This window comes from Hemicordylus capensis, chromosome 3 (assembly GCF_027244095.1).
Source record: "Hemicordylus capensis ecotype Gifberg chromosome 3, rHemCap1.1.pri, whole genome shotgun sequence".
NCBI lineage: Eukaryota > Metazoa > Chordata > Lepidosauria > Squamata > Cordylidae > Hemicordylus > Hemicordylus capensis.
Window position 1 is genome coordinate 328723191 of NC_069659.1, and position 15646 is coordinate 328738836.

Below are 15646 nucleotides of genomic sequence, written 5' to 3' on the forward strand. Positions count from 1 at the left end.
TAATAGTGCCTGACATCCAGACTAATGAAGCACTGTCGCTACAGTAGAAGCACCTGTGCTTCTGAAGAGTTCCAGACTAATGCTATATTAGTGCTTGTGCAGAGATGTGTGTGAGGATTCTGACAGTCTTCCCCTTCCTCTGGAAGCACTCTGCCACTAAAAATATGTCCCTGAGGACTGTGCAACAACGCCCCTTTCTTCTTTCAGGGGAAGGGGAGTCATTGAAATCCCCCCTAGCCCCCACCCTGCTGCCTGAGCAGTGGAGCTGAGTTAGTTCTTCAAAAGCACCAGTGCTTCTCTGGTAGTACCAGTACTTTGTTAGTCTGGATGTCAGCCAGTGTCTTTCTGGTACATCTTTTGAATAATTCTGGATTATATTTTGCATGTTTTCTGGGAGGAGAACTAAGTGTTATTCCTGGACAACTGCTGTATAAGTATACCCACTCTTAGTATGAATAGCACTTGGTATGTATCTGCTGCCATTGTGCTCTTATCTCCCTACTTTCCATAAATTGCTATTAATGTGTATCTAATTAAGGCTATCCTAGAATTAAAAAGTCTCTAAATCCTAGGTATTTATTCTGTCTAGCTGAACAGAGTTAAAATGGTTGAAAAAGAAAAAGATGCCTTAGAAGGAGAACGAAACAAAGCCCTTGATTTTCTTTCTTTGGAAAACAAAATGTTCAAGGAAAAGAATAAGATAAATCAATACTACATGTAAGTAATAACATATGGGGAGCATTCTAGAATTGATGAAGTGTGCTTATGAGTAGTGATGTGTCTTTCCACCAGTGATCTCTTCTTGAAGATCTGATTCTGCAGGAAGAGTTCACCATGGTATCTGTCTTTCTCATTATAGTGAGTTTATTCATTTCATATTCATAAACCACCTGATATATGTATCTCTAGGTGGTGTACATCATTTAAAAATACAGCAATGTTTTGGATTATTGTTGGATTATTTGTTGCATCAGAATGCAACAAATTGCATTTGGATTAAAGCAGCATGAGTAGTATGGCCTTGGCATTCCATTGGAATTCATTTAGCATGGGGGAAATTCACTGAAGGATTCATTTAGCATTCTGATGTTCCTCCCCTTGATTAAATTGAGAGGAGCTAGTTACAACATGCCATTTGAAAGATCCAGAAGGTATGTTGCCAGGCCTCTTCACCAGTAAATTAATTTTTAAAAGACCAGTGGAAAACCACTTTGGAAAATTGCACTGGGTTATTCATATTGCTTAATTAGAGAGCATCTTTGAGGGTATTTTTCCTATGCTGAGCACTGAGAACGTATGTAGGACTTGAGGTGTTGTGGTGCTGCTTGTGCCAGAGTATCTACAATGGCATCATGCAAACAGCTGGGGTAGAATTCTCTAGTATATTTTCATCTGAGATTTCCATTCCCACCAGTTTGGTATACCTTTTTGGTCAGCATTAGAGGAAAATGTGACATCACACAAGACAAGGCTCTTAGGATCCTGTACCAGTGATCATCCAGACTTTATTCCAAGCCCCATCCTCTCAGCCTAAAAGTGTTGCATTGTATAACACTTCAGCACCAAACAGGGGCTTTCTTCCAGTTCCAGTGAGAGCTGCATACTGGACTGTTAGCAATGCAAAATATTCTGAATCAATTAAATTAGTGATGACAAATTCATCTTGACAAGCTTTATGTGCTATATATATCAATCTATCTTATTTTTCACAAATAATATTATTAGTGATTATTTCAGTATATTTAAAATAGGAATGTAATTTTTAAAGTCATTTTATTTTATCTTAAAATCTAGTTATGACTTGCAGAAACGGATAACTGAACTGGAAACACAGAAGGAAAAAATACACAAAGACACCCAAGAAGTTAATGAAAAAAGCACTACCCTAGCTGACGAAATGAAACATCGGGTTAAGGCTCTAAAAGAAATGGAAAAGTAAATATTTCATAATTGTATTATCTTCCAGGTGTTAGACTTGAAAGAGTACTATATGCAGTCCTTTTTTCTTTTAGAGCATCAATTTCTTTTCTGTAATGAGTATTATGTTTTCATTTTTTTGTAAAAATGATGAAAAATAGCTTAAGTTTATCATGCTATTTTAATGGATTGCAAAGTTAATTGGCATGTTTCTTTGTTTCTTTTTAGAAAACTCAATAAAATCAATGCATTTATAGAAGAAAATAAAAATAAATTTACACAGCTGGATTTGGAGGATGTTCAAGTAAGGGAGAAACTAAAGCATGCAAAAAGCAAGTTGAAAAAACTAGAGAAGCAGCTTCTAAAGGATAAAGAAAAGGTAGACCTCAGGTGTAACACCTGTACATTTCAGTCATTCAAAATGGTTGCGGGGGCGGGTGGATCTATTCAGATGAGTAATAGAAACTCTACATAATAAGTATCTGAAAAGTTTTTAATGTGGGGTGCTATTACAAATTAAGAATTAAATGGGGAGCGAATTTAAATACATTCACGTCAGATGAAACTTGGGGTTGAATTTGGAAGATCCCTACATTTACATTAAATATTAATTTGAAAGAAAGCTTTTATAAGATCGTGAAGTGATAGTACTTGACCCCTTGAAGGCTCAGCCACATATATTTAGCCTGACAAGATCAATGTACAAGATGTGGGAGTATAGGAGCTAATTTGATACATATGTTTTGGACATTTCCAAGAATAGAACCATGTTGGATTCAAGAAATGACTGAATATTGCTTGCCCATAGACTCCCTGACTGTGCTTTTATGTATCACTATATCATTAACAGAGGATTGGGAATTAATAATACAACAATAACAAGTAGAGATGTGCATGGAACCGTTCGCCACTCCATTCTAGGAGCACCAAACCAATTCCATCAACTGGTGTTCGAGCCAGTTCGTAGGGCAGGGGTGCATGCATGTCGGCCATTTGCATCACAACACTGACTAGGGCTTGAAAGGGCAAGGATGACGCTGCCTACTGCCTCACCTCTTTCTCCCCACTGGCACTCTTGCAAAAAGTGGGTGCACTGGGCTGTAGCATGCCTCCCTGCAGCCTCCGTCAGTGTTGCGATGCAAATGGCCGAAGCACATGCATGCTGTGTGCATGCATGTCGGCCATTTGCATCACAACACTGACCAGGGCTGCAGAGAGGCACGCTGCAGCCCTGCATACTCACTTTTTGCAAGAGCACTGGTGGGCAGAATGCAGCAAGATGGGCTGGCAGGTAGGCAGCACCACCCCTACCCTTTAAACAACCCCATCCTCCTGGGACTGTATGGAACCAGTTCCGTGTACAGGTATATACCTACTATCAAGTTAGTAGTTACTAAAAATGGGGGGATCCTAAACTCTTAACATGGAATGATTTCAGGCACCCATAAACCTAGGTATGCTTATGCCTGCAACCTAAGCCTATATGAATTTATTCATCACTAAGTTGTGCTGATCAAGGTTTCTTACTCCTGAATAAGTATGCACAGGATTGCATCCATTCTAAGTGATATACACTTAGAAAATTACCAATTTTCACCGGATCAATTAAACAGTATAGGTAAGGTAAACGCATGTTATATCTACTCAGTAACACAGATCAGATGACTTTTATACAGATCTTAAGCTGCAAGTACAACTGCCATAATGGGTTGGGTACAAAGTAGCATGAGTGCAGTTCTGATTGTGCAACAAGGTTTTCTTGCCCCCTTGTCACTGTAGCCCCCTGTGTCTCAGAAAAATCTGTTTTTGCGAGTTGGGATGGGGGGTACCTCCAAACTAGTATGGGATGCAATGGAAGGTAGGAATCAATAAACTAAAACTGAGAGGAAGGCAAGAAATGAGGTGCCCAGACCAGGGGAGAGCATAACATCGGTTCCCATAAAGACCAGCACTGGCCTGTGAAGATAGTTGGTGCAGCCCATCCCCCACCTTCCCAGAAGTACTGAAAGACCTGTGTGGCCTGAGAGGAAGGCAAGAAAAGAGGCACCCTGGCTAGGGAGCTCTTGTCCTCCACTCTTGAAAAGACTGTCAATGACCACATACAACAATATTTTATAAATCTTAGGTTATTTGTTCTTAATATTGTAAACCACTTTGGGTGCCTGGTCAAGGCAGAAATGCGGTATAAAAGTGCAATCAATAAATAAAATAGGTGAGGTCTTGCATAAGTGGTACTTGCGCAAGGCAGCTTTGAGTATAATCCAGTATGGTTTGCCCTGTAGCACAATGCACTATAGTTCTGTTATAGATCCATGCTTGCCCAGTCTTACGTGCACTTGCACTCTTTCTCAGCTGAAAGAAAGCCAGTACTGACCACCATTTAACCATGCTCTGCCCCAAAGGGTGTAAGGAGTTCAATGGTGGCCTGGGATCAGGCTGCCGCTCCTCCCCACCACCAGTGCCTGTAACCAGGCTTGTAAGTCAACCTGCAAGATGATAATACAGAGTGGCAGTTTCATCTTGATTGTACTGACAGAATCAAAGTTTATAAACTAAGAAAATTATAGCTTTTCTAAAATATGTTGACTCCTAAATCTAGGACTAACTCAGAACTAGGTAATACGGTGCAAAAGATTTGCAAACAACTGTAGCAAGAGCTCGAATAGGATTGAGTTACTGGTGTACACTATTGGCATATTGGTCAAGTAGAGTTGTAGTTATCAAAGTTGTCGCCTAATCCATTGATCTGGTTAGTGGTTCTAGACATCCATAATACTGGGTTCTGCGCCTGCACAGATCAGCTTCGGTTAGAATTCGCTAGCTCCTTGCGACACCGGCAACCGCCTTCTGCACGTGACTGCAGCACCCTCTTGTGACAGTTGGATGTCTTTTCAGTCAGTTTCTTTCTGACCACCTTTCGGATCAGTTCTTAGAAACAGTAGCTCATTGAAAACTTGTTCTGTACTCGGAACGAATATTTGGAACGGCAATCTCTTCTATTTCGGATTTTCCTTCTGACTTGACGCGCTCTCGGACTTCCGCCTTCAAATGACTTCTAGAATGGCAATCTCTGCTCTTCTGGATTTCGCCTTTTGACTTGACGCACTCTTGGACTCCCCCCTTCGAACTGCTTCTTGATCAGCATTTTACACTTTCTGCTGTCTCCTTTGATTTGTTTTGGAAAACAACAAATGTGCGCGGCGAAGGAATTGGGCAGGGAGAAGACCACGTTTAAGTGGTGCTTCAACTGCTGTGGTAAACTTCCCTCAACAGATGGTCACAGCCTCTGTTTGTTTTGTTTAGGGGAGGGGTATGATACCGTGAATTGCTCTGTCTGTTACTTTCAGCAAACAAATGCTGAAAAACCGACAAGCTCGACACAAAGTTTTTTTGATGGAGGAAGCTCTGCTGCCCAAGAAAGCCTCCTCGGCATCAATACGTCTGGGACCTGCTGTACAAACACAAGCTAAAGTCCCAGTGCCGCCCCGAGCGCCTTCGACATTGACAGCCGCGAAGCTGACAATTTCGCCATCGAGTGGCACACAGGCATTTAAAAAACCTTTGGGCCACCAGTCGGGCTCAAAGAGGGAGGCTAAGGCTCCGGTGGCCACCGAAAAAAATGCAAGAGGAAGGAACATCACAACAATAATCCTGGGCATACACCCTCCCCTTCGGGTTGGCAGATATTTGAGACACCTCGACATCGGGTGGCTTCACTTTCCCCGACGTCGACTCCGTGTCAGTCGCCTTCGCTGTTGCACTCCGTCTCAGCGTCGAGAACCCAACAGAAGGACAAGGTGTCGACATCAAGGTTGGTGTTGTAGAATGTCTGGTCGCCATCGGAGCCGACATGGAAGGCTCCGAAGGTGGCCTCGACAACGACCCAACCACGGGTGGATACTTCGGGAAGCCAGACAGTGGCTATTATTGTGGATACCGTGTTCGACGCTGATATTGAGGTCGAACCTGGCATTGGCGTTGGCTCGGCAGACATTGCGGAAGAGATGGAAGAACTTCCAATGACCCCAGTTGGGATACGGGATCCTGTAACCCCAATTGGGATGCAGGATTGGCTGGCATGTTTACTGGAGTCTGAGGAGAGTACACCCTCGACAGGTACTTTCACAGGCTTTCATGACGCGGATACCCAAGTTGGGGTACCAAAGACCCCTTCTATCTCTGTGAGGAAGATTCCAGTCACTGGTCTCTTGCTGTATGGAGGTTGGGGAGACACGTGTACAATCACCCAAGGGGAATAATCTCTAACCCAAGGGGAGTATTCTCTTTTTCAACAGTGGCTGAAGGAGCGGAGCCAGCAACAACCTATCCGTCACACGGTGGATGCAGCGGTGCAGACAGATGTCATTCCCGTGAAGCGGTTTGAAGCTGCTGTCCAAACACCGTACATACCTCGCCAGTGTTCTGTGTCACTTCGAGTAAGCTTTCCTCCCTTACCAGCACGATCGTTATGCCAAGCGGCCACTCAGACATCTAGTGCTCATGCGCCCGTACAGCATACCGTGGCCATGAAGATCTCTTCTGTGGCAAGGCATTTGTCTGTTGCCACTTCTGAGGACGACAACGGGGATGAAGACAGTTACGTGTCGGATTCAACATTGCCTGAGCCAAGGGACCACGAAGAACCCATCCTACCTGATCCGGGCTCCAACGTGGCGGCTATTTCTTCGATGTCGCCCAACGAGGAAATGAAGGGTTACTATGAGCAAGTTGTTGATATGGCGTAGGTCCTGGGTTTGCTACTACAGCAGAAGTCCACTGAGCTCAACAATCCAGTCTATAATATGATGAAATCTGCTACTGGGATATACCCGGTCTACATCCCCATGTTGCCACACATTTCTAGGGCAGCAAAATCAGAATGAGAAGTACTCCAGACTTCGACTCCTACCTCTAAGCGTTTGGAGTCTCTATACCGTGTACAGGAAGACCAGAATGAGTACCTTGTGCACCACCCTTCGCCTAATTCTTTAGTAGTTGATTGTGCATCTACAGCAAAGGGTGGACGTCAACACACCACTCCAGCGGGTAAGGAGGGGAGGAAATTGGATATCCTAGGCCGCCGCACCTATTCTACAGCCTGCCTATCCATAAAAATAGTTAATTACATTGTGTACCAGGCTAGATATACACACTCCCTTTGGGAACACTTAAACGATCAGAGATCTACTATAGACCCAAATGACTTTATTAAGAAGCTTGAGGGCTGCGGAGGCGAGGCGGCGGGCCGGGCCGCGGAGGCGAGGCGGTAGCTGGCGGCGGCCGCCGCACTCGGGTCAGCTAGTTAAAATGTAAAACAAGAAGAAATGAGCATTCCCACTGTTGAATTATATTATCAAGCTGCTAAATTGACCTGATTCAGTTTTTGGATTTTATCCAGATAAGATAAGCAACATAGAAAAAGCTATTTATAAAAGTGTAGCAAGTTTGCTCTGATATCGGGAATAATCATGGATTACCAGACTATGTGAAACATCTGTATCGGGCAGCAACGATATAGGAAGATGCTGAAAGGCATCATCTCATGCTGCATGGGAGGAAGCAATGGTAAATCCTTCCTGTATTTTACCAAATAAAACCACAGGGCTCTGGCCACCAGGAGTCGAAATCGACTTGATGGCACACTTTATTTTACAGCTAGGAGTAAAGTTATATCCGTATTCTGTCTTAGGGATTTGGTATAAACTTGAATTGATATAATATTTGATACTAAATTTATAATAAATATTATATGTTTAATAATGAGGAATTTACATTTGCAGGCTATAAGGCACTGGATCCCATTAATTAAAATTTTTATGACTTTTAAGATATAATCCACAACACGTAAGTTCATCTGAGGAGGTCTGTCTCCAGTTACCACCGGTTCGTTTGGTGGCGACTCAGAGGCCGGCCTTCTCTATGGCTGCTCCCAGGTTGTGGAATGCACTCCCAGCAGAAATTCGTAATCTTAATTCCTTGCTGACCTTCAAGAGGACCCTAAAAACCCATCTGTTTGGCCTGGCCTTTCAGGGTTTTTAATTAGTTTTAATGCTAACCTGGTTTTCAGGGTTTTAATTGTTACGATAGTTTAATTGTTTTTTAAGATTTTTTTAAAATTGGTGTTAATATTTATATCTCTGTTTTAATTGTTATTGGTTTTAACGGTTTCTGTTTTTAATTGTAAACCACCCTGAGCCATTTTGGAAGGGCTGTATAAAAATCAATCAATCAAATTAATAAATAAAATACCTTTACAGTCAATCAGATACAGGACTAATAGCTTGTTCTGGTAAGAATGCTATGATCTGGATCATGATCTGTTGGATCATTAGAAAAATGGGTTCCATGCCTGCGCAGGAACCTCTCAGTTATGAAACTCTTCGTTTTTTGCTACCTGGAGCCAGGGACATCTCTGAGTGAGTGCTACCTGGAGCCAGGGACATCCTTCCCACGTGCTCCCAGGCAGGACTAATTGAAAATGTTGCAGAGCCCTTAAGAGCCCAGGCAGGATAACCCCGCCCAGTTCTTTTAGTCCTGCTGCACTCGTAGGCAGATGTCTATATCAAGCTCTCTTGCAATATCTATATCCATTACTTTTTCAACCTTTATTCTTGTCCATCTCTTGCTTTCCCCTGCTTTTAATCCGTTTTTAGAAAAGAAAAAGGAAACCTTTTCCCCCATCTTCTTAACTCCCCTTGATTTTTAGTGTTCCTATGGAGTGACAGCAGGCTATTAGGCATGTCTTACTTCCATGGGGAAAGAATAGAACGGATTTCCTGTTCACAACTTGAGCGCTGGGCTCTCTTCCCCATGCCATACTGCCAGTAACTGCCATGCGCTTGGGAGGAAATGGAGTATGCTACTCAGGGCTCCATTCAGGCAACTAGAGAAACTAGGAGTTCAGCCAGAGCATGGAGGGAGAACAAACCGGACGGCGTGGGCCAGGCTGCAGCCTCGCTCCCACCACTGCTGAGCACTTCTGGGCAGTCGTGCACCCATTCCGCTCCAAATGCCAACAGCCCTGGAATTTTGGCGGGAAGATCGGGAGCCGCCACCAGACAGAGCTGCTCCTGACCACAGACCGCCGAGGAACTGGAAGCAGATCTCAGAGGACCACTTTGTTTTCTGGGGAGAGGGATGCAACAGCGACTTCGGTGAGATCTCTCCTGGGCACAGCTAGTTAGGGTGCCATCTCCACGGGTCCCTCATCAGCCCTATGAACTGATTTCCCTCAGGAGATGCCACCAGCGTAGCAGTCTTGGATAAGGGAGACTCTGGCTGTGTCTCTGAAGGGGTTTATGCAGAAGTCCAGAAGGGGGAAAAATGGGGCAGAGAAGCATCTTTTGCTTCTTCATCTACTTATTCAGGGGCCCATTCTCCTAGAAAGGCAAAGAGAAAGCACACTAAGGGGTACAGACTGCACAGGTCCCCTACTCACAGGGAACCTGGCAACAATGGGAAGGGGGTTCATTCATCTGAGGACTCTGGAGGAGATTTCCCTCAACACTACTCCTAGCGTACCAGTCCCTGTTACTGCTAATAGGGGCAACCAAGCATGCAGTGCTTCTTGAGTGGCTAATCCCCCTTTTCAAGTAGCCAGCGGGCATTCAAATAGATACTCAGAAACACAGGTTATTCCTTCTAAGGGAGCAGCTGCAGACCCTACAGCAGGTGGTAGCAGCAGTCATGTTGACCAGGTAGGCCAAGCTATTAGACTTAGCCTGACTTCTGGGACTAATGGTGGCATCTCTGGATTCTGTACCATGGGCCAGATACCACCTGAGGGACCTTCAATGGTTCCTGCTCCTGTTCCAGGGACCTATTGCATGAAGGGTCAGCATTATAGTATATGTAGCCCCACATATTTTACAGTCACTACAGTGGTATATAATAGATTACCATCTGCAGAGGAGGAAATAACCTCGGGTCTTAACAACAGATGCCAGCAAGATGGGGTGGGAGGCACATTGCCAATGCAGGTCAACACAGGGACAGTAGTCCAATATGACATACCTACACAGCATTAACTGGTTAGAACGGAGGGCAATTCATTTGGCATTGTTGTCATTCCGGGACTTAATATGCCACAAGCATGTGTTAATCAGGACTGACAACATGACCACGAAAGTCCACATAAACAGGCAAGGTGTGATCGCTACAGATAGAGGTGGCATTGATCATGCACTGGGTAGAAAACAAACCTGGCTTCAATCATGGCTTACCATGTCCAGGGAAACCTCAATTCAATTACAGACTGGCTAAGCCAGGAACAGTTATTACCAGGGAAGTGGGTGCTCAATCCCAGAGTATTCTGGAGGGTAATGGAACTCTTTGGGAAGCCTCAGATCAACCTGTTTGCATCATATCTTAATACTCAACTCCCCAGGTTTTTCACTCTGTTCCCAGGCGGAGGCAGTGGACACTGCCATTGGGTGTCTGACACTGCCAGACAGGCTGGTCATTGGGCCCTCTGTATGCATTTCCTCTGAACCCACTTCTCACATGTTTCCTCTGCACGGTTCTCATGCTCAAGCCCCAGGTAGTCCTGGTGGCTCCATACTGGCCCAGGAGACCGTGGTTTGCAGAACCGTTTCACATGGCCACAGAAGAACTGTGATTTTTACCATTGTCTGCAGACCTCTTACACTGGAAACCAGTAGCGCATCACAATACAGGGTGGTTGCAGCTAGTCACCTGGAGACTGAGTGGGGGATGTTGAGACAGCATGGATATACATATAAGAGCTTTACCATGATCGCTTCTACAAGACGCCACTAAACACATTTACCAGTGCACATGGAGAGCCTTCCTTCGTTGGTTGGCCATACTTGATTTCTTGTGGCGCAATGGACATTAAACACCTTCTGGCTTTCCTCCAGGAGGGCTTAGACAAAGGACTCAAGGCTAACACGTTGAAACGCCAGGTGACATCCCCAGTAGGCTTAATTTCAGGAAGCACTAAGGAGAAAGTACGCAACCATCCTCACCTTAAAAGGTTCCTGAGGGGAGCAATGCTTTTATCTCCCGTGGCAGTACATAGGTTCCCATCATGGGAATTGCTTACAGTTCTTAGGGCACTGCAAGCCTCTCTGTTCAAGCCCATACGTTCCATTCCTCTGAGAGTTCTCTCATTCAAAACGGCTTTTCTATTAGCAGTGACTTCTGTGTGTAGTATCTCAGAGCTGCATGCCTTGTCCGCTCACAGGAATCATTGCATATTCTCAGCTGACTCTATACAGCTGATACCAGACCCCCTTCTCAGGCTCAAGGTGTCATCCTCTTTTCACCATTCACAATCTTACCATCATTTTGCCCTAATCCAGTGCACGAAAGAGAAAGGGCATGGCACAAGTTGGACATTCAAAGATGCTTTAAAATGTATTTAAAATGCACAGATGGGGTTTAGGCGTACCGAGGCTCTATTGGTCAGTTTTCTACCGGCACGTGTGGGAAACCAAGTTTCAGTATCAACCATTGTAAAATGGATACATGTCTATCTCATTAGTGTATGAATCTCTACATCTGTGCTCCTGAGCACATACTGGCACATTCCATGAGGGCAGCTGCTGCTGCTTTTTACACAAATGCTCCTGTACAGGAGATCTGTAGAACTTCTACATGGAAGGTGCTCTCAACCTTCAAAAGGCATTATAAAATTGACACATATGCTTCTGCTCAAGCAGCATTTGGTCACAGAATGTTGCAACAGGTTTTTCCCCCAGAGTAGGCAAGGATGCTTCCTCCCACAGAATGTTATGGCCAGAGCTGTGCTATGTCCTGCTCAGAGATAGCCTCGGCTCCAGGCAGCAGGGAAAGGAGCATTGGGTCACTTACCATAAAGGATTCTTCTTGCTGCAGGAGCTGAGGACATCTCTGCCCTCCCAGGTAGCGTTCGGAATGCTAAGCATACGGGGATTCACATAGCCTTGCACCATGTTGCTGTTAGTTGGTTGATGTTTATCTTATTCTCCTGTTTTTCATGTTTTATCTTATGGAAGGTGTTATGCACGATCAGTGCAAGTCTCATGTTTGGCCTGAATGAACTGGGCAGTGTTATCCTGCCCGGGCTCTTAAGGCTTTGCAACATTTTCAATTAGCTCTGCCTGGGAGCATGTGGGAAGGATAACTCACTCAGAGATGTTCTCTGCTCCAGCAGCAAGAAGAAGCCTTCATAGTAAGTGAACCAATGCTCCTTCTCCTTTATAGGGGAAATTGTTCATCTTTGTTTCACTTAGTTTTACAGCTAACCCTAGCTTTTTCATAGGTTGAAGACTTGAGAAATGTTCCTGCCAATAGTGAGTCTATTATCACTGAAGCAACAGCTAAAAGAGAAGTTCTAGAAAAAGAAAAGGAAAGAGCAGAAGAAAAACTAAGAGAAGTTATGGATGGTCTGAAGCAAGAAACACAGGGGTTACAGAATGAGAAAGAGGTTTGTAATGACATTGTGGTACTTCATAGAAAATATGAAGCCTAGAAACTAATTGAATTCATTAACCATGCAATAGAGAAGGGTCTGTCTTCCTGTAAGAACAGAGTAGAAATGAAGGGTTAAACCTGCTGTTTTGCTGACTTGCCTAGTGGCGGTAGTTTTTCCTCCAGCAAGGAGTGGCCTGGTAAATTACTGCCATTGACATTTCCTGGACACTCATTACAGGACTATGGTAGCTGTGCTTGTGATAGGGCCATTAGTGAAACTGTCATAGTGTACTGGCTTTTCTCATTAAGGGAATATAGTAGCAGCATTGTGGCAGAATCCATGAGGCATTGTGCCTTCTCCATAACTATGCTGTGTCCATATACATTTGGGATTTCCCCCCACCACACACCTTTCCTGGTGTTAGGCCAAAGTGCTATTCTCTAGCAAGAGAGGGTGGAGAGGGAACAATAGGACAAACTTGCATCTGGGTGATTGAAGCAGAGGTGCTTGACCATTTATTTTTCAACCTAGATGAAACTGCAATAACCCTTTGGCCTGAGTAAGCTCCCTTGCTGCAGATCTACAGACCAAAGTCTGTCAGAAGTTGGAAACCATTGTCATTTGACTTTCATTGTGATCAAAATCTTTCATTTTTATACAGTGTTTAAGCCGTCTCATTTTTGTCACTTTTATAGGAAAAAGAAAAAGCTCTTATGGAATTCAGCAAAACTGTTAATGAAGCACGTTCAAATTTGGATGTAGCCCAGTCAGAACTTGATCTCTACCTTAGTCGTCACAATAATGCTGTATTTCAGTTAAATACAGCAAAAGAAACTATCCAGACTGCTTCACAAACACTTAAGGAGAGGTTATCTGCCATCAAAGAGCTGGAGTCTAAATTACCTCAAGCTGAAGATGACCTAAAGAAGGTTGGACTTCTCTATTTAAGATTGCTTGTGTTCTTGGAATATATAACTTGATATGTAGCTTTGCTTTTAAAATAGTTTCATATCAGTTTAGTTACAAATGTTTTAGTGTTTGCTTGTTATAAACATATATGAAGCTGCCTTATTCTGAGTCAGACCATTGGTCAGTCTACCCAATATCTTGTACTCTTAACAGCAGCTCTCCAGGTTCTCTGGCAGAGGTCTTCCTCATTGACTGTTACTGGTTGATTTACCCGGAGATGCTGAGGATTGAAACTTGACCTTTTTACAAAGCATGTGCGCTACTGAGATATGGCTTGTCCCCTTTGATAAAACCATTGACACTATGGGATGATGGGGTGCTCTTCTCTCCTGCTGGATAAGAACATCTTGTGTGAGTTATCCTGCCCATGTGCTCCAGAGGCAGGACTATGTAAATTAGGTCAGAAGCTTTAAGAGCCTGGAAAAGATGACCCCACCCAGTTCTTTCAGTCCTGTGTCCAGCTCTAGAGACAGCTCCTCTACATTTCATCTGAGGCCACCTCTTTGCTGACTTGGTTCTACCTTTCCTCTGATACTCTTCCAAGCTTATCCCCTTGGAAAAAAATCCCTTCTGTTTCCCCCTTTTATTCTATCCCCCCTCCCTTCTCCACCATGGAGCAATTGACCAGGCTTCAACATATCCTGGTCCCAAAGAGAAAGAGTTCATTGTCTGACTTCCCTCCTGGTTCAGCGGCACATAGCCAATCCAAAGCAGCACAGAGTCTGATGAGCACCTTTAGGTCCTCGTCGCCCAACCATGATAAGGTCCATCCAGTCTCCCACTCTTGGGCTGTGAGACCACATAGCGTGAACCCACTGTTCCAGATTTGGAAGACACGGTGCTCGTACCTCCACCTGCCCTGCTGCCACCCAGTTAGCCCCACTGTGGCATGGCTCAAGCCTCTGTGTCCTTGGCTTCCTCAACAACACCAACCTTGAGTCTCCACCTGCTCTTCAGTCAGCATCCAGGATGCGGGACATAGGAAGCTGCTATATACTGAGTCAGACCATTGGTCTATCTAGCTCAATATTGTCTTCACAGACTGGCAGCAGCTTCTCCAAGGTTGCAGGCAGGAATCTCTCTCAGCCCTATCTTGGAGATGCCAGGGAGGGAACTTGAAACCTTCTGCTCTTCCCAGAGCGGCTCCATCTCCTGAGGGGAATATCTTACAGCACTCACACTTCTAGCTCCAATTTATATGCAATCAGGGTGGGCCCTGCTTAGCTAAGGGGACAGGTCATGCTTGCTACGACAAGACCTGTTCTCCTCTCCTTGAAGGGACTATCTGGCCCTTCTCAAGAATGCTACAAAAAGCGCCATAGATCAACCACAGACAGGAAGTGGATGCTGTGAGCACCACTGGGGACTGCAGGCAGGAGCAAAGGGAACCCCGACTGGCTCTAAGGGCTTCTGCCTCCACCATGGCTACATCAACCACTACATCCACTACAGAGCAGATGAGATCTGCTCCTCTCTGTCCCCCTGATCACTCCATAGATCTTTCAATCTCCCTGACCCACGCCTTTCCTCCTTCCGAATATTACTGGCATTACTCTACAGGGCGATTAACTCCATTCTTCTGAGAATTCAGACTATTATCCTCCTGATCCTCACCCAAACATCCTCAATTCAAAAGGACCGGATGGTGACCCATCCATCCATGCCATTGACATCTCACCAGCAGACACTGGTATGGATCACTCTCCAGGGAATGATCCCCCATAAGATCCTGACCACGACCAAGGTTTCTAAAGAGGATGGAAAATGGTCTGATGACAACACTACTGATTCCTTCTCTACTTTGCAGCACTTGTTCATTGCAGAGGATTTTTCACTCCTCATTAGCAAAGCTATCTCCACTCTGGAGTTGCTGCCAGTGACACCCGAGAAGTTCCCTGCTACCCCCAAAGACACCCTAGTCTTCCCAAAGCCTAAAGTTAAGGATGTTCTTCACTTTCCTGAATGTTTTGTAGATTCTGTAAAACAGGAATGGCAACTTCCTGCTAATAATAGAAAATCCATATCTGTAGCAGGTAAATTCTATAATTTGCAAAAAGAAAATTTTGATCTTTTCAAGGTTTTTTCCACCAATTCTCCCATGCTTGCCCTCCTATCTAATGGCTGTCCTAATGATCCTAATGACAAATGGATTGAAGTGGCTTTCAGGAGGGCCCATGTAGCATCATGCCTTTCGATATGTTCCTCACCTAACTGCAATATCATATAATGGTTCCAAACTCTTGGGGATGATTACAAGATAGAACTGGGTACTCATCCCACCCCCACCCCCATCAGTTCCTTACAACACCTTGCATATAAAACACACATATTTCTGGATGGAAA

General features: G+C 44.4%; 1 protein-coding gene across 7 annotated transcripts in view; it reads left to right on the forward strand.

Moving 5' to 3' along the window:
- SMC4 (structural maintenance of chromosomes 4) overlaps positions 1–15646 on the forward strand; it is a 96707-nt gene that overhangs the window by 14838 nt on the left and 66223 nt on the right. For 6 of the 7 annotated variants that reach the window (XM_053313023.1, XM_053313026.1, XM_053313022.1 and 3 more), the window contains exons 7-11: positions 590–717; positions 1795–1935; positions 2146–2296; positions 12182–12346; positions 13030–13263. In XM_053313023.1, coding sequence (XP_053168998.1) covers positions 590–717; positions 1795–1935; positions 2146–2296; positions 12182–12346; positions 13030–13263 — 819 coding nt within the window. The remainder of the gene's footprint in view (positions 1–589; positions 718–1794; positions 1936–2145; positions 2297–12181; positions 12347–13029; positions 13264–15646) is intronic. The other variant, XM_053313029.1, reaches the window with a different exon arrangement.